This window comes from Heliangelus exortis, chromosome 2, assembly GCF_036169615.1.
Source record: "Heliangelus exortis chromosome 2, bHelExo1.hap1, whole genome shotgun sequence".
In the NCBI taxonomy this organism is placed as follows: domain Eukaryota; kingdom Metazoa; phylum Chordata; class Aves; order Apodiformes; family Trochilidae; genus Heliangelus; species Heliangelus exortis.
Genome location: NC_092423.1, coordinates 145,595,139 through 145,620,815, shown reverse-complemented (window position 1 = coordinate 145,620,815; position 25,677 = coordinate 145,595,139). Strand labels below are relative to the sequence as shown.

At 41.3% G+C, this 25,677-nt stretch overlaps 1 protein-coding gene across 1 annotated transcript in view; it reads left to right on the top strand.

Moving 5' to 3' along the window:
* COL22A1 (collagen type XXII alpha 1 chain) overlaps positions 1-25,677 on the top strand; it is a 197,943-nt gene that overhangs the window by 129,573 nt on the left and 42,693 nt on the right. The window contains exons 24-40 of the mRNA XM_071738442.1: positions 1,275-1,328; positions 1,688-1,741; positions 2,700-2,757; positions 3,697-3,746; positions 4,146-4,181; positions 6,763-6,825; positions 8,219-8,272; positions 9,572-9,613; positions 11,560-11,592; positions 15,819-15,872; positions 16,408-16,461; positions 17,564-17,617; positions 19,606-19,659; positions 21,774-21,827; positions 22,655-22,759; positions 23,292-23,336; positions 25,309-25,386. Coding sequence (XP_071594543.1) covers positions 1,275-1,328; positions 1,688-1,741; positions 2,700-2,757; positions 3,697-3,746; positions 4,146-4,181; positions 6,763-6,825; positions 8,219-8,272; positions 9,572-9,613; positions 11,560-11,592; positions 15,819-15,872; positions 16,408-16,461; positions 17,564-17,617; positions 19,606-19,659; positions 21,774-21,827; positions 22,655-22,759; positions 23,292-23,336; positions 25,309-25,386 — 942 coding nt within the window. The remainder of the gene's footprint in view (positions 1-1,274; positions 1,329-1,687; positions 1,742-2,699; positions 2,758-3,696; positions 3,747-4,145; positions 4,182-6,762; positions 6,826-8,218; positions 8,273-9,571; positions 9,614-11,559; positions 11,593-15,818; positions 15,873-16,407; positions 16,462-17,563; positions 17,618-19,605; positions 19,660-21,773; positions 21,828-22,654; positions 22,760-23,291; positions 23,337-25,308; positions 25,387-25,677) is intronic.

Sequence of the window (25,677 nt, the reverse complement as noted above, 5' to 3'; positions counted from 1 at the left end):
ATGGCACCAACAACTCCTTGTCCTCAGTTGTACACAGCATTTTCCTCTCTTCAGCTACATTTTTCCTTAAATGTGAGATGTTAATATTAATCCATGACTTCTAATACTTTACTCACAAAAACTCTTCTCTGGGATATCAAATGGTGACACAGGAGTAGCAGGGAAAATGCTGACTGGCCATTTTCTATCTTCTATCTGTTGCTTTGTTTCAGTTCTCTGTATACTCCACTTTGGGGGAGGGAGGCAATGTTTACTGATTTTATTTTAAGTACAAACACACCAGAACTCTTTCTATGCTGAAAAATTAAACCAAATGAAATAATTGTGTTAGAAAGACAGAAAGAGAAAGCCAGGGTACAAATTTCAACGAAGTGATATTTTCATTTTTCATCTCATCCTCATGTTGTTTGCTTAGGTCCTGATCCAAAAAATACACAAACCCATTATTTATTCTGAGCACAGGAAAAATATTGTCTGCAGAGGAAGCTGGAAGTAAGAAACACCTCTGCAGCTCAGGGACCCTGTTAAGATCTGTCGAGTATGGAAAAACATTTCCCAGCTAGGAAGCCAAATTTAATAATTTGCTCAATGCACAAAAGTAAATCCCTCTGAAAAATGGGTGAAAAGAGAACACTTTCCCTGAGGGAACAGATGCTGCAGGGAGATGAGAAATAAAGACTGTAAGGCCATTTCCACCTGAATGTGTGCACTGGAGTTGAAGTTTGAGAGGACCTTTGACTACCAACAATGTTGATGTAGAACACCAAAATGATGGTGCTTTAGTTGTATAAAACTTGATCCACCTCACTGTTGCTTCATACTCTTGTATTCATATTTTTACATCCCTCCTAAAAATGCCCAAACCACAAGCCTGTTCCACCCATTTCTTACTTCAGAGATATTTTTGCACAGGCAAATTGTTCACTTTGAAACAACTTTTATAAAAATTAAATTAGGTTGTATGTTATAAAGGATCTTATTGGAGGAGCTTTGTGTTGTACTTCACCATTGATGGCCTTGAACTCCATCTCTTGTACTGGAGGGGAGGATGGATCCTCTAGTAGTAATAATTAGTGGCTTAAGCCAGAGCCCCAGCTCTGCTGATTAGCATGGTTACCTGGGAGCTCAGTTTGCTATCTTGAATTTTTTTTTTACATAAGTTAATGAAATAAATCTCAGTGCTTTTGCTCTTTTGAATAGGACCCGAATGCATGTGAGAAGACCTGAGGCCACTATCAAAGTTGGATAAACTGGTTTTGCTTCCTTTCTTACAGGGACCTCCAGGGCCACCTGGCAATGCTGGACCCCCTGGACCACCTGGAGCACCAGTAAGAAAACAGGCTTGGGTTTTTATTTTTGTTTTATATGAAGGAAAAAAAAACAGGTGGGGAGAAGTTTAGGTCATGGACTAGTTTCAGGAAGAACTGAATCAGGGACTCTGTCAATAAATGTTTTATCTTTTATTTTCTCCCTCTAAAGCCCCAGCTTCTCCATCCCAAGCATTGGAACCATTGTCAATGCTACCTGGCGATAAGTCAGTGTCTGCAGGACCCCTTACAGCAGAGACCTGACTGCTGAGGAAGGGAAAATTGCATTTAAATTGAAAGCAGCAACCTCTATTAAGGTATCTGGAAAAAAAAAGAGAAACACTGATTTATTTCTTTTTTGTTCTGTTTTCATTTTTCAGGGACTGCCAGGAGAAATTGGAGTTTCTGGTAGAACTGGACCACCAGGACCAGCTGTAAGTGTTGAGGATCTGCTTCCCTTACCTCCATGCCTTCAGATACCTTATTTAAGTTCTTGTTTCATGTCCTGCCGTGTGTCTTCACACAAGGTTTAATGTGGGCTCCAACACTGCTGCCTTTAATGCAGACTTTAGCTTCTGATGCCTTTTTCTAATAATAATTTTACCGGATGCATCTCCACTATCACTGCACACCTAGAACTATGATGTTTTATTTAATTATTCCTTTCAAAAGTAATTTTGCATTTGGCAAGACATTATTCTTCCTGGAGTTTCCTAAATCAGGCAAAAAAAAAAAGTCAAATCACAATTAAAATCTCAGATTTAGCTGAACAGAGCAATTTCTGTTGGCTGTTAATTCAGAAAAGGTGAATTATGAAATGCTTGGTACTAAGAAGTGCCACCTACAGCCTGCAGTATTTGGGGAGAGAATGACACTAGGAAAGGGGAAAAAACTTTTCCTCATAATTTAAAATGCATTAAAGGAAGTTATTTAAATTCTTATCTTGGTGAACTGTTCTGTCACTATGTGTTGTATAATTTAATTTCAGGAGTCTGTGTATTGTATAAGAAATTACCAATATTTAAAGGAGGAATAGACTTTCAAAAATCTTTATGGCTACAGATAATAGAGACTTCCAGAGAATGATAAATAAAAATGTAATTTTAAAGTTATTTAAAAACCCACAGTGCATAAAACCTCTATAGTGCTGTTTCTGTGTAACAACACTGACATCCAGTGGTCATTCCCCCAAGCTGGGATGCTGGAAAAAAGACAGAGAAGGGATGTGAATTGTAAGAACTTTTTCATATTTTGGAAAGAAGTAAGGAAGAAGTCAAACAAACCCTATAAAGTGGTTCTTCTAAAAACTTAGGTCGGTGGAAAGGGGGAAGAACTGAGCACGTTTCTGCTGAGCTTGATGTTAATGACAGCTTCTAATTCTCTCTTGCTTAGGGACTGCCTGGCAAAGATGGATTGAATGGGCTTCCTGGGCTACCAGGTCAAAAGGCAAGTGACACCAATGCCCACAGGCATGAAGCTGCTTACCTGAGCAGCTTATCAGGGTGAGGTAGCAAATATAATGGGATGAGGGACACATCTCCAGAGCTAAACTCCACCTCAGCAACCCCACATCACTGAGCCACTGCTGAAGCTCCAGGGCCAAGTCAGCTGCTGGGGCTGCATGGGACTGAGTCCTGGTGAGATGGACCTGGAAATAGAGCAGGGATGAGAGATCCTCTTCCAGTATTCAACTAGGGCATCCTATTTGGCAAACACAGCTGAGCACTGCAAGCAGAGAAGTTTCTACTGTCTCTCAGGGAAGCCAGGTGACAGTCAGGGCATGTGTCCAAGGCACAAAGAAGAAGAAGGAAGTGTGGCAGGCTCCAAATATCTTACTTTCTTCCCTCCAGTGGGAGAAGGGAGATTTAGAGGAAGAAGGCACTTTGGTTGATTTGCCATCACTGTGTAAATAAGTGTCAAAGAAATGTGCCCTATTTTAACTCTGAAGGCTAAGGTAGGCTTTAGGGATGGTGAGACTATACTGGAATAAGGAGAGCAGCACTTACCTACCTCCTGCCTTGCACTGCATTGGCAGCATTCTTGTTCCCTCTGATACTTGAGTACTATGACCTGTACTTGTTCCAGGAACACACTGCAGTTTTATTTGCCTTTCTCAACCCACTGAATGCTTGAGGCCAGCTGAGTCCCCAGCTCCCATGTAACAATGGCTGACTTGGTGTTATTCCAGAAGAGTGACCAGTGCTGGAGATCTGATTGCAAAAGTGCTAGAAGGGAAAAATGTCCCAGGAAACTTATTCTTACATGGCTCTGTGCACATCCTGAGGCTGATATGGAGGATCTGAGTCAAAATATTCCTTGTGATTACCTGAAAACATGCTGCACTATCAGAGGATTTTCTATATTAACTTCTTGTATTCCCTGCAGGGAGAACAAGGGGAAAAGGGTGAGGAAGGCTTTCCAGGAAAAGCTGGCCCTAAGGTATGGAATTTAATTTCATGGTTTCCTGTTGCCATTGAGTCAAGGTGTGCTTTTGGAGGGTCTTATATTGAATTCAGGAGAGTAAGATTCCTTTGAAGTTGGAGTCACAAGAGGACATGCCAGTCTGGCTCACTGCTTTTCAGAATTCATGTTGTTCCAAAACACCAGGTTTGATGTTTCTCTCTCAGTTCTACATGTGCAGTAAGATCTGAGCTGGCCCTTTTGTTGGCTCCCTGTGTTCTGACTTCCCAAGCCACCAAGAAGGCAAATTCAGTGCCTTATGGGAAGTAGGTAGAACAAAACAAGCCAGGCCAGTAAGGGACACACTTTACTCATGAGAAAGAGTTCTTCCAAAAAGGTCAGGTTCTTGCAACGTTAAAGTTTGCTTTTGTTTTTCAGGGTGAACCAGGGAGCCGTGGACAACCTGGTGAGCAGGTGAGCAGGAAAAATATTTCTTAGCAGCAAGGCCTACCTGTCAGGATGGTATGAAGTGGCCACAACAAAAAAAACATTTGCCTATAACAACATCTGTGCATATCATTTGCATCTGTGATTGAAGATGAGATGAGGTGCATGGTTGGACAGAGTAATACAAAAATTCCAGAATAAAACTATGCTAAGTCAAAAATTTCATTGTATCCTGGAAAATTATATATTGGAAAAAAACAAACCGACCAAACAAAAAACCAAAAAAACCCCACTGTGTTTCCAGTGGAAAGGGAAGAAAAGGAAGGCAGAGTGGCTTAAAAGTGCTTTTTTTCCTTCACACCTCATGTTAACCCAGGGTTCTAGTTATAGGATTCAAGGAACTTATTTGTAGCTATGTGATGCCAGGGGTAATTCCATCATTTCTAAGTTGTAAATGTTTCCTATGACTGTTAGAAGTTACACAGTAAGTTTAGTCTTTTTGTACTAGAATTTGAGTTTCAGCAGAACTGCTGAACTCAGTGAAGAACCAAGGAAAAGTCCTGTCATTTTCTAAACCACACAGCTCTCTAGAGCCCATTCAGAACCACTAACCATAGGTGTTAACTTTGTTGTCCGTGTCCCAAATTTTCATCTGTAGTATGAAAATTTGTAGAAAGAGAAATCTGCATAAGACAGAGTATTTATATACATATCTATATCTCTCTGTATACAAAGCCTCTCTCTATACAAAGCCTCATTCTTCTCTTACTCCTACCAGTTTGAGTCCTATCAACTGCTATAAAGGTAAAATAACAGAATGGTTATGACCTCAGCTCCTATGCTGTCATGTGCAATAAAGCAGAACATGCACCAAAAACTGGACCAAAAGGCAGAACAGGAACAAGCACTCAAGGGACTCTCATTTAACAGCTTTCCATAAGCTGTGGCAGTGAGGTTTATTGGGATAAGGCACTTCCTAAGTGTATAACTATTAAACCACTGTGAATAAGAATTATTCTGCTTCTATTCCAAAATTCTTTATAATCTAGGTAATAGGTATCACCTGATTCCAGGACTGTATCCTTACCTGGTGCCCCAAGTGAGGGGAGACCACTGTGTTGTGGGTCAGCCTTTCATCAGGTTCACTCACACCTGGCTCTTGGAGAGGGGTTTCTAAACCTCTCCTCCATGGTTTCTATGGTCACTGCCCAGTGCTGCCATTTCAGTGTTGCTGTCAGACAAACTCTGAGGCTTCCAGTTGCTCAGTGCAAAGAAGGGTCAGACCCTCAACCAAAGCACTGCCTCTCAGTCTGGACTGTCTCCCCACACAGGGATGTTCTGAAGTCTAATAGCATCTTCCATTACACTTGCCTCTCTTTCCACAGTGTGGTGTTTTCTATACATTCATAAATGTTTTCTTTTTTCTTCCTTAGTAGTAGGCCCTCTGTTTGCCCTCATAATCTCTGAGATCTCATCACCACCCAGGAGCCTGAAGTGGCTCTCATAAAGCATCACCCCCTCTGTCCTCAAAAGTCACTTTTTTTTAGAAGTCTCCAAACATCACTCTGATGTTCTATTCACTCAGGCACCACAGCATCACATCCCTCACCTGATTTCTTCTGCAGATTCATTGTATCTATATCATGATAATATTTTGATTCTTGCCATCTCAAGGGATCCCCTTTGCTTGGTTCAGTATTTGTACAGCACTTGGTGTATTTTTGCCCTGTTCATGACCTTTGTGCTATCGCAATACAAATGCAGGTAGCAGAATAAAAGAAACCACAGTGTTATTTTCAGATGACAAACTGTGTCAACCAGAAGAAAAATTTTAGAACACTTTACATATTTAGAACAAACCACATGACACAGAGATCATATCACATTATCTGAATATTCAATAGTACATCCAGAAAATTCTACATCTGTTTGCCAGGTAATATCTTTACCTTTCAGATTAATACAGTGCAGGTTTTCTATTTCCATGGTACATCAGATGATTAAATATGAAAAGAAAAGTTAGATTAATTTTCTTAAGCTGTTTTTACTTGCTTGCTTTGTTCTGCTTCAGAGCAGCATGCAGTACCCATGCCCCAAATTCCATGGCATCAGTTAACAGTGTAATAACAAAAAAAAAAAAAGAGAGGTCTTAGCTGCTGTTTAAAGTAATAATTTTCAAGAATAAGAAATTATTGATAATCAAACTAATCCCATTCACTCCCAGCAAACTACATCTGTAATCAAGGCCAGGAAAACACTGAGGCAAGTTCTGACCTACAGCATGTATGTATGATGATGTGATTAGGTATCAATAAGAAACCATCTGCAGTTATGAGTTCTGAACAATTCAGAGCCATGCGGTCAGATATGTGGAGACAGAGAGATAAATCAAGGTTTCATGCTCCCTAGCACAAGGGCACTGTGGCCACATTAACCCACCCTGAGGACCAGACTTGGTGCATTCCTACCTGACATGAGTAAGAGAAGAGTTTGGCTCCCCGTGCTGCCTTTTTATTCCTAAATATATTTGAGAATAATGGGATTTCTCCCTGGAAGTCATGGCTGATGCCTCTTCCTGGATTTTGCACACTTTTTCTCTTTCCTCCAGGGTGAAGCAGGTCTTCCTGGGCTTCGGGGCTTACCTGGGCTGAGAGGAGAAAAAGGAGACCAGGTAAGTCACTCTGAGCTACAGCTTGATTTTTATTAGGTTTTTTTTGCCCATTTGGCACCAGGAGGACTAATCTTGAGTGTACCCAGGTGATGTTTTGTCTTGGTGTGGCTGCTATGGTGAGCAGCTGATTGGTATCCAGCAAAATCACCAAATACCCCTTACCAAAAGGTACCTTACAGCCTGGTGTTGTTCCTAATTGCAGCAGAGGTGTTAATGAACAGTGCCTACCCTCAATGCAGAAGGATATGACTGCTGTTTGTGAGGCTGTAGAAGAGGTCCAGTGCTCTTTAGGCCTCAATTTCAGAGATAAATGCCTGATCTAAGAAAACAAAAAAAATTGTATTAACAACAACAACAAATAATTCACAAATCTCTGTTGTCACGCAGCCCTGGGGAAGGCTTCAGATGGCTACATCATCTTCTGATGGCTTAACTTCTACCCAAGTCCTGGTGTCTATTTCTTCCTCTGGGCAGCTCCAGATCTCCAGAGGAATCTACATACTGGGAAATTGCGGGACTGGGAGCCTGACAGTAAATTTTGCCATGCAGATGAGGCCTGAGCTCCTGATAATTGACTGCATGCTTGCAGGCTATTGAGAAGGACCTAAAATCAACTGAGGTCTTGTCATTCAGTTTTCTGCATTGTGTGTATTGCAGAGCAGAGTGTACAGATTACAAATATTCTCTCTATGTATAAAATCATAGAATTATAGAATCACAGAATGTGTAGAGTTGGAAGGGACCTTAAAGATCATCTAGTTCCAACCCCTTGCCATGGGCAGGGACACCTCCCACTAGTTCAGGTTGCTCAGAGCCTCATCCAACCTGGCCTTGAACACTTCCAGAGAGGGGGCATCCGCAACTTCCCTGGGCAACCTGTGCCAGGGTCTAACCTCAATCTCCTCTCTTCAAGTTTCATGGAAGTGTGGGTCAGATAGCTCCTGTTTGAATGCAAGACAAATATATTTTGTGCACACACTTTGAGTAGTACTCACATAAGCCTTGTTAAGCATCTTCCAGTCAGATGACCAGGTTACCTTGGCAAGGTAAAGAGTGAATGGATGATTCCAGAATCTTGTATATAAACAAAATTGGTAGCGTAGATGTCCACTTTTGGCTTTAATTACTGTTCTGGTGCCTCTGGACCAAATAGAAAACAAATCAAGTTTTTTAAAGCTTCATCAGGTAGTAAGATCTTCTACATGCAAGTTATTATAAGACTGGTAATTCCCTTTCCATGAACTCAATTGCTATTCATTGACTTTTGGGAAGTTAGTTGCTTGCACTACATCTTGAAAGACAGGTAAGATCAATTGAAAATGTAAAATATTCTAGTGGGACTGATGGAATTAGATGAAAATGTGTATATCCTGCTTTCCTTCCCTGTTTTTAGGGAGAAAAAGGAAAAGATGGTTTTCCAGGACTGAAAGGTGAAAGAGGAGAAAAGGTAAGTAATGAAATGAGCATGCTCCTCCTTAGGCAAGATAGGAAAAGAGACAAGGGACAGAAAGAGCTGGTAGAGGAAAGTATCTGAGGAGGGTTAGAAACATTGCAAGTCTTTTAGTTGGTCTTTCCAGGGAAGCAACAGAAAATGCTCTGTGTGATGTGGAGACAATAATTTCTTGAGTATTGCAAGAAATAGAAAGCAGCTGATGAAATCAAAGGAAAATCTCTTAATGAAAGGAATGTATTCTTTGTTTTAGAATTGTCTGATATAAATGAACCTGGAATTACATTCTAGATAGGTTTTGTGTGCTTGCCTGTGATGTGTTAGAACAATAATTTAAGGAATAATTGGGGTTTCTGCCATCACAGCACTAATTCAGTGAAAATGAGAGATCTAGACAAAGATGATGCCCACTATTTGGTCCCTATGAACATGGAGATGAAGATGAAGCTGTGACCTTGCAGATGCCTGTGCATATGGTGCAAAGTTTGCTGCCATTATGGTGGCAATAGCCATCAGGCAGTGGGTACCACTTAGTTTTCCTTTATATTACACATCATCACTCAGTTTACCAGTGACTTTAACTATCTGTGGAGCTGGGAATTCTTTTATGGGTGGTCAAATGACATCTTCAATGAAGCACCTGGGTTTCCTGTGTCTGGGAGGTTAAGAGATTTTATTTGTAGTTCTTGGGTTTGAAGTGTCAAGGGGACTGACTGGGGTCCTTGTTTGTGGACCCCAGCCCACAGGAAAATCAATGGCAACTAAGACACCTGGACTGTAATTCTCATGAAATACTCCAGCAACAGTATAGTTTTCACTCAAAAATTAAAGGGAGAACTAGATTTAGAATTTTACCTGGTTATGAAAAAGAGGATGGTTTTTACATCCACACAAATTCAGCTGAAACATGTTTTTCAATCAAGAATTTTTATCAGCTTTAGCATAAGATGCAAATTAAATTCAATATCACTCTTATCCTGGATGAGATAACATTAGAAATGTATTGATCTGTGAGGTCAGGTCACTGATAAAGTCATAAAGTGATAAAGACAACCAAGTGATAATCCTGACTGCAGCAAGCCAAGAAGAGCAGAAATTCTGGGGTAAATTCTACTCAGAGCAATGGGGTAAATTCTACCCAGCAGAGAAATGCTATGAGATTTTCTATGTCACTGAGCTGATGGGTTGTCAGTGGGTAACATCTCACCTGGTAATGTTCCATCTTCTAACTGGTAATGTTAAGTTTCATTTGGGTGTCTTTTTATACTCTTTCTTGTATTTCTCTCCCCTCTCTAGGGTGAGATGGGTTCCCCTGGACCACCAGGCTTACCTGGAACAGTAAGTGAGATTCTGTTCTGTGTTATAATATTCAAAACACCATCAGACTTCCTGAACACAAATTCCTCAGAAGAAAACTTTTCAAGATCTTTACTTCTCTGCAGAAACTTCAGGACCCCTTTACTCTGAGATTATTTCCTTTTGCTTCAGAGAATGAATTTCAAGTTGTGTTTGGTCTTTTTATTTTTGGAGGAGGTTGTGCCCTCCTCTGCCTCTTTGCAAACACTATTTTTGTATGGCCTGTGGCAGCGCCTACATTGAATTTGTGATCTGTTGAGCATCTATCTGGGGTCTGTCTGGAGGTCATGGCTGAAAAAGGAGGTTATGTTCATACAGATTTTCCTGTGTAAGCTGGATTTTTCCCACTGGGATCTTAGGATAAGACAGTCTCACTCTCAATAGATACCAGAGAGCAACAACTTGCCTTCTTGGGTCACTTTTCCCAGTAACTGCAGGGGGTTCCCCTTCTCATTGACATGAACTTCCAAAGTGGAGGATTCAGCATTAGTGGTGCTGTGACCTCCCAGAACCTCCATCCCTGACAGTGCCATGCTGTGCTGTGACCCCAGAAAGACCTTCCAGTTCAGTACTGGATCCAGCACACAAACCAGTCATACCTGGCATTTCTGTTAATAAGAAAAACCAAACCAAAGAAAAAAAAAAAAAAACTAATAAAAAAAAAATAAAACAAAAAAAACACCCCGCAAGAAAACCCCCCAAAATACACACAACACAAACAGAACAAAAAAACAACAGCAACAACAAAACAAACAAAAAAAAAAAACCTAAAAAACAAGCAAACAAGGGACAAAAAAATCCATGGTTTTACAAACGAGTCTGCAAAATTACTTTTGAGAGCTTGAGCATAATGGCAATGAAGTTCTCTGACAATTAAACAGCATCCAGAGAATGTAAATAGAGAAACCTCAGTTCCCTCTAGCAAAATCTGAGTAAGCATTAGGAACAGGCCTGTCATTGCAGCAGGAAGGCTGATGCCAGCCACAGACCCTCAAAAAATGGCAGATACCCCCTTGTCAGCTTTGCTCACCACAGCTGGTTACAGCTGCCACATCCACAGATGATGGAGAGAATCTGAAAATCAAGTGCCTACAGAGCTTCTTGCAGCTATGGAGGAGGTGCTGTAATTTATTCCCTACTGTCAGTTGGGATTTTTTAGTCTGTGCCAAACTGTGCCTCACGGATTTGTGTAGAAACACTCCATGTGTATCACACAAGAATGATCCAGTCACAACATCAAGGATAAATCTGACTTAGCAAAGGTAGAGAAAGCAGCTTACAAACACAGCCCAACATGCTCAAATATAGAGAAGCTGTGCCCAACTGCTCAAGCTTCCTGTGTTTGCAGGGAGAAATAATTTCTATTTCAGCTGTGAAAGTCAGTGACAATTTTAACATTTCTTCCTTTCATCAAGGACTATATTTTTTTTTCATAACTTAAACCATTTGATAAAGATACTGCCTCTCTCTACAAATCTTGATCCTTTTTTTTGCTGCTAGTCCTTCAAGATGACTTTGTAATCCCCAAGACAACTATGTTGTGTTCTAAATTGTTTGTGTGTGGTGCAGAGACAACACACCCAAGCTCAGCCTTGGAGTCAGGAATTTAAATAATAGTGATGGTGGCTCCAAGTGGAAAAGTAAGCTGGGGATTGCTAATAGCTCAAGGTTTAATGGTTTAGTTTTCCAAAGCCATGGGACCTGCAGGGTTTTTTTTCTTTCATGTTCATATTCCAAATACTCTGGGAAATGTCAGATATTTGTGGGCTTTTTTCCAAGCAGCCAGATGTTACAGTATGTTGCTCATTTATAAACCTGTCGATGGATGTATGGAATGTGTAATATGTAATGACAAGGAGAATACCTAAATTCTTGCATTTCAAGGAAAATTGGCAGTGCTTCTTTTAACAATCCTGTCTCTCTTCCAGACAGCCTTCTTCACCCCACACCCTAGGATTCCTGTAAGTAACATCTCTAACCCACATGGCCCCTGGCTTACTTCTACTTGTATCTGACAGGCACACAGCACCTTGGTACTTTCCATGTTATTTAAATGCTTTCAGTAAAGAACTCAGCTTGAGTCTGCTTCTGGTCAACTTCACCATCATCACTAACCATGCTGTCCTGGTAACAGCAGCATCCAAGCCAACTGTGACCAGGACATAATTTTGTCCCAGCTGTCCCAGCCTCCTAAATAAACCTTAAAATGAAGTTTTATTTCCCACTTGTGGTGCACAGTGGGAAATGTCTGGCATTAGTTGGATGACACCACTGGTGTGTGAATAAGCTTGTTAAGGATCAGGAGGCTTTCTGGCATGTATAAATGCACAGGTAGGTTGTGAGACTGCCATTAAAAAAGAAACTGCATATGCCATGTTCTTTAGAGGCCGAAGAAGGAAGCAGGAATGTGAGGTAGTACTGGGAATAGAGACAAGATTTCTTTGGCTCACTTTTCACCTTGCCTAATGGTTCATTAACATATACACTAAGGAAATAGGCAAACTATGACTTCTTATGTGGCCTTTGCAGTGCTAACCAATCACAGAAGGAGTTCTCTCTTTTGCTTTGAGAGCATTACTCTTGTAAATGAGTTGCAAGACAGGAAAGAATAAAAATCCTGAACTGTGTCAGCAGGTTAGATCATGGGGATTTCCCCATCTGCAGGTGAATGCAGTGCTATGTTCTGTAGCAGGGGTCAGCACAGAATATTGCAAGCTCTGAGAGAAAGGTCAGGAAGGAGAGTTACCTTTGGTTTACAGCTTTACAAATTCAAGTGTCAGAAGGTAGTGATAAGCCCAAGGAGAGTGTGGGTCACGTTAGAGAGGCTGCAGAACCAGTAGGGTGCTGCAGGTTGTCATGCACCCTCCAAAGCACAGTACTTGCCATCTCTTTCCATGGGCTGTATGGTCTACAGTATCACACAGTGACTTAAACAGGTGGAGACAGGACCACAGCCTGGAGAGAAGGCAGAAGCACCATAACTGTTTGCATATTATCATTTATAATCAATTTCATTTAAAACACATCTTGGTGATTGTCAGAAATGGAAACTCTTGAAACTCTTGTCTGGGCTCCTGTCAGGGTTTAACACGGGCCCAGCAATTACACTGAATGACAGATGCTCTCAATTAATCCCCCTCCCCTCCCTGATAAAGAAAGGAGAGAGAATAAGGGAGAAAGACTGATGGGTTGGAAACTAAACTACACAGCTTTAATGAAACAGTAATGATAAAAAGGAAAATATTTACTAAATATATGCAAATATACAGGAAAATTGATCCCACGTTCCTCCCCCCTTTCCCCCAGTAACTCTCCCATCCCCACCGAGGCTGCAGGGCAGCCCTGGGAAAGTCCAGGCTGGACTCCTGGGGTCAGCAGCCGTGGGGAGCTGGAGGAAGGAACACACAGATTCAGGCTGGCATGGATCAGGAGCACAGGCAGAGGAATGGATGGAATCCTCCCAGGATGCCCAAGCAAACAGGAACAGGGGAAGAAGGGGAAGCAGGAAGCTGGCTTGACCCTGGTGATCCCTCAAATTTATACTGAGTATGAGGTGTATGGGATGGAATACTCTGGTCAATTTTGGCATCTATCTTGTCTGTTCCTCCCCAGAGGAGGGCTGCAGGTGGGACCTCTTGACTCCTTCTCTCCTTCCGGAGGGCAAAATGTTCCTCAGAGCTGAGCAGTGGCCTTGGTTCTGCACACCATTCTCCAGCTGTAACTCTAAACATCGAGTGTTATCAGTCCCAGAAGCAGACACTGACTGAGAAACTTGCTGTTCATTTCAGCAAGTGCAGCTACTTAGAAGAGACTTAGCTGAAAGCAAAAGTACAAGACAGAAAAATTACCTTTATCCTGGCCCAGACCAGGACAGCTCCCATTTACCCATCACAGCACCTCGGTTGTGTGTTTTGGGAGACCCTGCAGAAACTCACTGATGGAGCATGACATAGGGGGTGGTGGTGGTCAGTTTCTTCCATGGAGGAACTTTTTCATGTTTATTTAGGCCACTGAGTTAAATATATTTTGGAGATGAGGAGTGTGAGAACCACAGTGGTGGTCAGGCTGGGAAGAAGCAAAAGCAGCAAAGCAGGAGGTGGCTTCTCCCTTGGCCTCTCACTGTGGGGGCACAGCTGAGCCCCCACTGCCTTTGCTCTCCCTGAAGTGACACAGAAATAAGTAAAGCCTTAATTGGGACTACAGGAGGATGTTTCTGGGGGCAGGGAGGCTCTAAGCACTGGTCTGGCTCAAGTTGGTAGCAGCTGTTAGCTGTCACCGTGTCATTTCTGTTCATTGGAAGAAGTGGAGGTGGCAGTGGATTAAGCCCAGCTGCCAGGGGCAGAGGTCTCTGCAGGGTGCAGCACTAGCAGATAGTGTTAGTGGTCTTGATAGGCAGTTAGGAATTCAGCAAATTTGAAAGGATTCACAAGCAGATTTACTGGCAGGTTTCATCTAGAAATGCTGCCTCTACCCATGCTTAGAATCATAGAATCATACAAGAGTTATAGTTGGAAAAGACCTTTAAGATCATCAATTCCAACAATTAGTGTAGCACTGCCAACTCCACCACAAAAACACATTGTAAGTACCATGTTTATATCTGAGCAAGGACACTGGACCAGAATTTTGCCAATTTTGCATTACCATGCAAATTAAGCTCTGTAGAAGAAGTGGGGGAAAGGAAAATATTTTAAAAAAGCTTTTTCCTTTTACCTGTTAAGTTGCTTCTTCCCTTTGCAGGCTTGTTTTTTATTACTGGTAATATGTGCCCCTATTCCCACACTGTAACACCATCCCTGCCTACAGATTTATTGCTGTATGTCTGTGCTTTGTTGCTCTCAAAAAGGTTGCAGCTCTCAATAGGGTTTGGGTCATTGCCCAGAGCAACTTCCAGGCACAACTATCCAGGTTTGTTGCAGAACTTGTTGTTTGCTTGACCTTCAGGTGGTCCCGTTATCTTCCTAAAGGCCAGCAGATGGCACAAGGGACTGCCTGATTAAAAGTTGCTCTAACGGGGTGCTACTTGTGGAGTAAAATTCCTCCTTTTATTTATCACAGGTGATAATACTTATTCACAATGCATAATAAATACAGATATGAGTACTATTTATGCAGTTACATTTATTTGCTTTGTTAGATAATCATGTGCAAATGGACTTTGAATTCCCAGGTGTTGCAGGAGTAAATAGCTGTTGTGAATAAAATTCAAGCTGATTTGTGTTGGGCTCTGCATTTTGACTGATCACTATTCCTTGCATGTATGTGTAGCTTAAATCACTGATGTTCTTCCTATTCCTTGATTGCATAATTGAAAACCCTTGTATGATAAATAATGAATAATAAATGATTGCTGTTGACTGAATACATATGTTCATATAAATACACAAATGTGAGTATTCATGTAGTCCCTGTTCCACTATTCAAGCTAGTTCCACAAATGTGTGCTGTTCCTTTTCAACTTGTAAAAAGGATAAATATGGACTTATTGATTATTATTCTAGAACTCAGAAAAAAAGTGATGAACTTCTGTCTGAAAGCATCTTCAATTTCCTGTAAGGAGAAAGGACAGGAATAAATTAATACTATTAGTCAGTGATGGTGGTGCATGAAATAATGTACTGACACTGCAGGAGGGAGGGGAAGCTGCATGAATGTTTGGAGATGTTAACAGAACAAGATATCAGGAAAAGCTGTGTACATCCCTGGAACTGGTAAAGATGAGACCCTGAACAGTCCTCTTTTATAGATGGAATATGGAACTCCCTCTATGAGGGGAAATTTCCCCAGCTGTAGGTTGACTTTAGGTCTGTGGTCCTACAGAGAAGCAGAGCAGTGGTGTTGGTGCTTTTGCTCTGGGTCACATCATCTGGCCTTTTAATGCACTGAAGCTGCTTGAATTTTGGAATAGTAAATCCTTTGACTACTGCTCTCTCTGAGGGAAAACTGCTCTCCCTTTAAACTGAACATCTTTGCTGTTGGTATCAAAACAGTCTCAGAAGTCTAGACAAAGGTCTCCAAATCTTAGTATGCAATATAGGTAGTTCTGATTCACTGTCCTCGAAGTCCCTGAGGAAGGTGTTTCATGTCTGAAATAGGTAACTGATTGAAAGAGCTCTCTTCCCAAGCAAGACTGGTGTGACTTCCAGCTATGAAAACAGCTCTTAATTCTCTTATTGCTTTGTATCAGGGTGAACCTGGACCAAAAGGGGAAAAAGGAGATCGAGGAACAAGCGGAGAACCTGTAAGCACATTCAAGCATTTCTTCTGGTGGTTTTGACATTCAGGAATGAGAGGGCATGAGAGTTGCCTGTTTTGGAGGGAGAGGGGGGAACATGAATTGTTGGGATGCTTCTTGAATCAGAAATGGATATAGTGGTGCTTGGATTTGTAGTGACTGTACAGGGATCTAGATAACAACATGAAACTCAGCACCTAATTTATAACTCCGGGCCTTAGTAACTGAGAAGGGGACTATGGGGCTGGCTACACACAGAGTTTTGCTGACAGCAAGGTTGGGCAGGATTTACTGTTATTGAAGCTATGTGGCTCAGGTGGATCATGCATTTGATTACTCAATTTGTTTCCTGCCTTGCTCATGTTCTGGATGGATCCCTCAAAGGAGGATCCATGTGCAGTCACAGCCTTGTGCAGTCACAGCATCTGTAAAAGACACCCTTTTTTTTCTCACTGGGAAGAAGGAGAAACATCTCCTTTTGCTCAGAAAAATAAATAAGGCATTTTCTGCCACTCCTTTGAATCTCCCTCTGTTTTTACAGGGACTACCTGGAGTCCCAGGAGTAAAGGGTGTCCCAGGACCTGCAGGACTACCGGTAAGAGGGCCCAGACTTTAAGAAAATCTTTGACATGCCCAGAGGGGGGTACTTTCAAGGTCTGTAGCCCTGTAAGTGATTATTCCCCTATACACCAGCAGCCCTTTTCTCCCTCCCCATTGTTGTAAGTTCAGGGACTTCTGCAGAGATATTTACTTATGCTGGGCATCAAGACAACCTTGGGAGAACCAAAGCAGAAACATGGCACCTCTGTAGTATGTTCAGTATTGTCTGAGAGACTCCTTCAAGAGAGCATCTTGTATTGATACCACTGCACCACGGGTCTTTCAGATAAGTTACATTGGCAAAACTGTTCAGAGCATTCAGATTCAAACCCCACTTGACCCTGAAGGCACTATGGCTCATGTGAAATGGTTTTATAATCTCAGTTATCTTCTGAAAATTTCTATGTCCAGTCATCACTGAGGTTTGTTTTTCACATCAGCTTGGGGGGGTGTTCACTCTGCCGTCATCTGTGCTGTGCTCAAGCCATAGAGTCAGCTATTACTTGTCCACCAACAGCTTGACCAGCTTAGCAGCAGTCTCAGAATTATGAAAAAAACCAGTAATACCAGGGAACTTTTAACTAACATTTGCTAAATGGGGGTCTGTTCAGTGAGTAGACTCCGTTCTGCCAAAATCCTTCAGAAAGGGCTACATGATATGTAGGACAGGGACAAATCCTCTGCATTGTGATCTAATCAGGTCATTTTTAAATTGCTGTTGTTTGTATCTGAGAACTGCAGGCAAAACTTCCTTTGTGCAGGGAGATCATCAGAGTTGAGCTGGAAATGAAGTAACTGGTAGGCCTGAGGATGTTTCACCCACAGGGGTGTCTGCAAGTTTCAGCATCCTGTGCTGAGAAACAGCCTCTGAGCCACTCAGTCATTAGTAATTCTTCTTATGTCTCAGGGTTTTATTTTTATATTTCATTTTCTCACTGCACAGAGCACTGGGAGCCATTTCCTCAAGATGTTAAACTTCTCTGTGAATTGATTAATGAAAACCATTACCTAGTGCAGGTTCAGTCATCTTGAGGTCTTTTTGTCTGGCAGACAGTCATCCCATCTCTAATCAGCTGCTCTCTCTTCTTTTCAAATAGGGCACAAAGGGGCAGAAAGGAGCCCGAGGTGAAGCTGGAGCCCCTGGAGAAGCCGTGAGTAGCTGCTTCCCTTGCAGCATTTTTCCCTGGTAGTAACACACCTGTAGGGATGCTGTAATCAACTCCTTGCAGATTCCCATTCCCGAGCTTGCTTGTTCCCAGGGCACATCCTAAGCTGCAGCTGGAAGAGTCCCTGCTTGTGAGCAAACTGGCACAGCTGCACTGAGCAGATCAATGTCCCAGTCATCCCAGTTCTCAATTGTGCATCTTTTGTTGGCCCAACCTCTCCATCTCTAACAAAGTGCCCTCTTTGCTGGGTGAGGCTCTGGCAGAGCTTTGTTACTGCACTGTGCTATCAACCAAGCCCAGGCAGCAGCTGGTGCAGGGAGCTCACTTCTCATCAGCAGCTTGAATAAGTTTTTGTTCACAGTTGCTTTTAGGCTTCTTAGTCAATTCTGCATTAATACTCCAGAGGAAACATCACAAGCCACTTTTTGAGGCATGTGTTGTAGGGAATGCTGCTATTGCCTGACTATGAGCTAAAGAACAGCAAAGGGTTCAAGAATCATTTTGTTATTTTGAGAGTGTGTAAGCACTTTGCAGCTGAGTAAGAGGCCAGAAACCTTCTGTGCAAGCAGAGAGGGAAAACTGAAGAACAGTGTAAAATAAAAGTTGAGAAAATAGGATATTTGTGTCTGGGAGAAGGAGAGAATAGGAAATACAAATCAAGCATCCTAGAGTACTGAAATTTCTTCTTCTACTTTTGTGTTCATGGTTTTAAGCCTTGGGCTTTTACTTAGATATTGTCTCCAGCAGTGCTGACACCAAACTCTGAACTGCCAGTCCTCAGCTCTCACTCTTGTTTGAAGGACTCTAATCTTTCTGGCCATAATAATAATAAGTAAATAAAAAGACAAAACCCACCCATCCCTCTTCCACTAACTTCATCTATATTTTTTTCCATTGTATGACCTGGTGGCTTGGAGGATGTCAATAATATAGGAGTACAGGTCCATATGCAGGCACCTTTTTTTTTTTTTCCCCCAAACTTTTATCAACTACCATTGGCTCACAGACCTGTGACTGTAAATAACACAGAAAGGAGGAAACATTTAGGGTTTTTTTAGTGAGCCAAATGCAGCAGATAGACATTCACTTTGTGAAGAGCTGTGCTGTGGAAGATTTTCATCATCTGTCCTTCTATAATATATAACTGCCCAGCCCCTCCAGCAGAAGAGGTTCCTCTGTACTCTGCTCCAGGACAGATATATTATTTCAGTCTGCTGGTGCAGATGTTTTTAGACAGTCTGTCTGGTTCAGCCCTCCATGGATGTTAGGCATGCTGATATAAATCCTTTTCCTTGCAAAGCTGTGATGAGAGGTGAACCTAGTTTGGGCATCAAGAGACTACAGGGGTAGTGACTTCAACCTGATGTGGTCAAGCGTAAAAGAAAATGTCTAAATACAGCCTGGTAACCCCAAACAGTCATCTCTATAGCAGCCTAAATCCCCAAATATATGTCCTCTCATGCCCCACATGAGATTTTGGGAACACACATGGGCTTTCCCATCTGAAAACCTTCCACTAGCAGACTGAAAGGACTACATTTCAGAGATGTAACACTGTAGAGTTTGTGCTGTTCATCTCTTTAGAGCAAATGAGTGTTTTCAGTAGAATTGTCAGCAAAGCATATTTTGTATATCTAGTTGTTTATTGTTATGGTAAATCAATGTACTTTGCTCTGTTCTTTTGATGTTTCAGGCCCACACTTTTCTTCCTTTACCTCAGCTAGATTTAGAATTCATTTTGATGAAATGTGATTTTAAGCTCCCAAAGAGAATCTTTGTCCATTTTTTGTTGTTTCATGATTCTTTACACTGCAAAGGGTTTCACAAAAATGCTGTTTTTTTGCTTTGAGCTTTTACAAAACTTTCTCTGACATGAGTTTCTCTGAACTCCAATCTTACTTGGAACATCTTGTTCTGGTGGTGGTACAAGTTGTGAATTACATATGTACACACACTTCATTTTCTTAAAACAGGGTGTTACTGGACCAGCAGGGCCTCCAGGTCCAAGAGGCTTGCCAGGAAATGTGGTATGTATGCACCAGTATATTTGCTTTCCCATCTGTGCCCTGATTTCTTTATTTAACATCTTTAGTTTTCCTTTCCACCGGCTTTATGATCAGGCTCAAAAGTCTGTGTTTCATGACACTGTTTTTATAGTTGTATTGAAAGCCCTGGAGGCACCTGGGAATGGCACATCCATGAAACATATTCTTATGTTCATTTGCAGCAAGAGGGAGACACAGAGCTGCTTCATCCCTCACCAAATTTTCCAAAGCAATTTTTGCTGCCGGTTCTTCCAGACAAAACCTGCAATGTTTGTTGTTGTCTTTCTGGTTTTACCTTGCATCATTTTTATTTCTCCTTTCCTTTGAAAACTTGACTTCTTCTTATAAACTTACATGGCAAACTCCCATTTTCATGATGAAAGCATGGATAGTGTGGCCAGCAGGATTAGGACAGTGATCCCTGTGCTTGGCAATGGGGAGGCCACACTTCAAATTCTGTCTTCAGCTCTGGGTCCCTCACTACAAGAAGGGCCCTTAGGGCCTGGACAACATTCAGAGAGGGCAAACAAGCTGGTGAGGGTCTAGAGAACTTGAGAGGAGTGCCTGAGGGAACAGGGGTTTTTTAGTCTGGAGAAAAGGAGGCTGAGGGAGACCTTACTGGTCTCCACAACTACCTGAAAGGAGGTTCTAGTGAGGTGGGGGTCATTCTTTTCTCCCTAGTAACAAGCAATAGGACAAGAGGGAGGAGTCAAGGGGAGGTTTGGATTGGATGTTAGGAAAAATTTCTTTCACTGAAAGGGTTGTCAACCCCTGGAAACAGCTGCCCAGGGAAGTGATGGAGTCACCATGCCTGTAGGTATTTAAAAGGTGTTAGATATAGTGCTTAGAGAAATGGACTTGGCAGCATGCTTAGCTTACCAGTTGGACTTGATGATTTTAGATGTTTTTTCCAAACAAAATAATTCAGTTGTGTTCTATTCTGTTCTGTTCTATGCTATTCTAAACATTTGACCCTGCAGTCAGAGCTCTGAAATCTGCTGTCCTCCTTACCTTGGTAGATGTTCATCAGCATTGTGTAGTTGTGTGTGATAGAGCTTTTCATGTTTGCAAAAAAATCTTTGCACTAACTCTAATCCAAACTCCACCAGTTTAATTTTCTTTCTAGTGCATGGATTTTATTTAGGTTTAAACCTGAGTAAGTGAAAAACAACACTTAGACCCCATGTTATAAAGTATTCAGACAGAGTGGTTTAGCACAGGGGGCTCTTGAAAGCAGAGTTTATTACCTAAGCAATCCAAGAAATGGTAAATTGCCTTTCAACTAATTGGAAAGATAGATTTGATTTAATTGTATTAAGGTAGCAATTTAATTTCAAAGTGAAAGAAGATATCAAAAAAGTCCTTTCCAATTTAATATTCCTTTCATCAAACTTCTATACCAGTAATACCAATATATTACCTATAAAATTTAATAGAGTTGGAAATATTTTTTACTTGTGCAAAAAGGAAAATAATTATAACTATCATATCCATCCTTGAGGAGGTCAAGCCAATCTTACTGCTGCCAAGATAGCATTTCACATCTTAAAATGGACTACCATTCCATAATGTGTTTTGGTGAGTTAGGAAGATAGAGCATTCAATTTGAAGCTCTAAATAATCTCTATTTTGACAAGGAATTCATTGAGTTCTGCCAAGAAGAGAAAAAGATTGAAAACTGAGAGTAAAATGAACATAGCTTTGTTTCTCAGTGTATGGCTTTGGAGAGCAATAGGATTGAAAAAATAATATTGGCCTCTCCAATACAGAGGTTTGGGTTTGTTGGTAATGGATTAGGAACTGCTGATGATTTTACAGCAGGTAGAAGGAGGATGCAGAGCTCTGGGATTAGCTCTATTTCTCCTTTTGCTGTTCAGCTCTTTTATACTGAAAAAAAAAGTAACTAAGCTTTCAGTACTTAGTACACAGCACTTCCATAGTGCTCTCTGGATTGCACTTTGTCTGCAGTAGGAAATGTTAAACTCACACTAATCCTAGAGATAGATAGTACTGAACCCACAGGTCTATCCATTTGCTTTAGGATCAAATACTGCCTAAAAAGAAAGTTTTAAGCTGTAACATTCTTTTCTCTCCAGGGTGTGCCTGGAAACCCAGGACTACCAGGAAGGGAAGGAGAAAAGGGGGAAAAGGTGAGTTTGTTCTTTCATGGATTCATTTCTTTTCTTCTTGGGCATTTTAAATAACCTGGAACAGAAGCAGTCTGAAGTGGGAAATGATTTCATAAGTCTGTGGATGGTTAAAAGATGTAGGCTTATTAGATCATCTTGTTTTACCTCTTCTGTTACACGATATAAAATTTTGACCCTGCTACATATAAACCCTGTTTATAATTTACTTAATAAAACCACTGAGATACAGCTGGATACAGTGAAGTGACTGCTACACATTTATGTAGTTATGATCTTCTACTGTCCTGCTGCCTGATGAGAGCAGGATTTGGTGTTTTAAGTATCTCCTGCTCACCACTGTAAAGCCCAAGGTGGAAGAAAATCTGCCTTTCATGGTTAGGAAACTGAGATTTCTGCTTTCTTAACAAGCTATTGTAACTGGACCATTAATTCAGCTTTCTGGTGCTTCCTCACTTACCTTTCACCTGCCTTGTCTCTCTTGTCTCACCTCATAGGCAGCAAGCTCTCTGGGGTCAAGTGTTTGTAATTTACTCATATGTTACACATTGCCCAGCATGCTGGAGTCCTGATCTTTGCTGAAATAGCCCCTGCAGTAAGATCATCTTCCAAATTACTGAGCTCTACCCCAGCATCATGTGCTGTTCAAGAGCTGTTTGATACAGCCCAAAACATTTTGAAGCCTTCTTTTGTTATCCTTAAGGAAAATTACAAATTACTGGAAGTTACAAAAGGAAAAAGTTCTCCCCTTTTAAGGAGGGAAGAAGAGAAACTAAGGTGAGAAAGTCTGTAGGATGTTGCTAACAGTTTTACTGGATTGTCTTTTACAGGGTGATCCTGGAGAAGAAGGAAAAGTGGGTTTGCCTGGGCCACGTGGTGAACCTGGGCCTGCTGGACCACCAGGTTTGCCTGGTAGGGGTAAAGATGGAGAACAGGTAAGCACTGCCAGCAAACTCTGCATTTGAGCAGTTCAAAGTGGAACAGAGGAGCATGACTTCTGCAGAAGAGTGGATTCTTGGTAGAATTAGGCTGCATTGTCATAAGTGCTTGCAAGTTGTCTACTGAAGACACAAAAGGCCTGATTGTGCAAAATTCTGCAGATCACTCTGCTGCATCCTAAAAGGCACAGAGAACTGAAGCTTTATTTATGAACATTAATCCTTCAGTCTGCCATGGTGGCCCTTGAGATTTGAGATCTCCTCAAGGAGCAACCATTGTACTTGTGACCAGTACAAAAATGCTGAACTTGACAAAAGTTCCCTAAAAGTATTTAATTCTAGCTGAATCTACAGAGTATTTAATTTGCTTGCATGCTATCAGTAAAATATTACCTTTAAAAAGGTCCCTTCAACCCAGACCTCTAAGGAAGGTGGGGATGAGGCTGGTTGCTGCCTTTACTGTCTCAAAGTCCAAGCTTCTCTTTGGCTGCATAGTGACTGTATTCTGGTTTTGTCTTTGTCACTTTAGGGGCCAAGAGGCCCACCAGGTTTGCCAGGACCCTTTGGACTTAAGGTGAGCATGGGTTTTATTGCTCCTCTCCATCACTGGAACTGGAGAAAAAGTTATGATGAAAACACGATCTGTTTTTCCTTCACTGGGAAATGTGAAGTTTTCACTCAAAAATGCACTTTGAGCCATTTAGAAGGTCCCTTTTTTATTCCAATAAATTTGCAGACATAATATTATAATATTAATTGGCCGTGTTCACTTCCCACATGTAAAATTTCTTCCAACATTATGTGAATTCAACTAAAAGAGTAAGGACTAAATGCACTCTTTTTCAGGGCAATTGTGACTGGGGGTCACACATAATTCAAACAGCAAGAGAGACCTTGCATAGCTAGAGGATGACCAAGTCCTACACTATCTGGCAGCCCCTCAAAGGGCAGACCTCTTTAGCACTCATTTCCTTCACCTCTTTCAAGGAGGATAGGAATTATTTTCCAGTGGGACCAGGTAATCCTGGTTTACCCTCCTATTTCATAGCTAAGGCTAAGATAAGGTAGGTGGTTGAGTTAAGGACACTAATTTCACCTTAAAATAATGCTTATACCCTTATAAGTACTCAAAAAATAGAGAAAAGGATAAAGAGCAAAAATGTCTGCTTCTGGGAGCATCTGGATTGTGCTTGAATCTCCAATCACATATGTCAGAAAGTCTTTTTGAAATGACCATGTCCTGATCTGGATTGGAAGAAGGTGAGGATGTCGAAATAGATTTTGTAAACTACATAATTAGGAATATAGCAGTATGAGACCAAATCCATCTAAGTTCCAAAGTAACCAAATCGCTATGAAGTATTTTATTTTGGTTTTATTACATGCTGTATAAATGCATTGTACTCTGTTGCATGTATCTTAGACAATTCAGAACACACAAGAATAGATGGAGAATTAATATGAAAGCGAGGAAAAAAAAAACCCTAAAAGAATCTCATGAAATATTCTATTTAATATCAACACAAGATGGTAAGAATCTTAATTGTGCATGGGAAGATACTGTTGGACTTCTTGGACTGAAATTACAGTCTTGAATAACAGATAAGGGATCTGCTGGAGTGTTTGAACTAGTCAGAATACATTTTCTGTCACTGTCCTTGAAGTATTGTTTCTTTGTAATATATGATTAATTTAAGGAGACTGAAAGAAAAGGAGAAAAGGAGATATTGCCAACTGAATGGGGGGGAGCAAAATCCCTGAGTAACAATTTTTCTATCATGCTTCTATATAACTGGAAATAGTGTCATAATAAATAACATAAATAAGATTCATTGTTGTAAGTCTACTGCCAACATGAGACTGAATCTCACAGATGCAATAAAATCCATAAAAATCTTATTTGACTTCTCCCTATAACAAAACAACAGACATTAAATTCCAGTATTGAAGCTGAATTCTTTCTTAACCCTCGGTCTACAATGTCCATTAAATGATTTAAAGTGGTTTCCTGTTCTCTGTAAGTTAGGTTTTACTGTTGAAAATTCTGTTGTCTAGAAGTGACATATCTCCTTTAGCAGCACAGTCCTCTAGAGAAAGTGATAGAACTTTTAAATTATTTTTTTACCAAAAATTATTCATCCCTTTCTGTGAGAAGGACTGTGTTGGTAAAGGAAAAGAGAGCATGAAGATGTAACCAAAAATCCTCAATTCTTTCTTCCCTAGATAAATCATCTGTATTTAGCAATGTTTGCAGGTTAGCCATCTACCACAGAAACACAGAGAAAGCAAAGCATGGGATGGTGCTGGGTGTTTCCCCAAGCCAAGGGGTTGCCTGATACACTGCAGGCAACTGCAAATGCTGGAAACTGGAAATTAAAATACCTGTAGAGGCTGTGTTCCCACTCAGTTGTGTTACAGGGCTGATGCCATTCCTCTGTGGGCCAGATCCAGCATGTATCAGTGTTCTATTCTGTTGTAAAAGCTGACATATTTCATCACATTTTCTCACCAGCACATGAAACCTTTAACTTCTGTCTCTCTTTCAGGGTGAGAGGGGGGCTCCTGGCCTCCCTGGACAGCCAGGGGACAGAGGTGTGCCAGGAATCGGGATGGCTGGACCCCCTGTAAGTAGCAAAATCACAGAATCATGGAATGTCAGAGGTTGGAAAAACTTCTGGAGATCATCTAGTCCACCCCCCCTGCCAGAGCAGGTTCAGCTAGAGTAGGTTTCACAGGGTGGATTCCAGGTGGGGTTTGAACATCTCCAGAGATGCACACTCCACCATCTCTCTGGGCAGCCTACTGCAGTGCCCTGCTACTCTTTCAGTAAACAATTTCTTTATGTTTCAATTGAACCTCCCATGTGTGACCATTGCCCCTTGTCTTGTCATTGGACACAAATGAAAAGAGTCTGG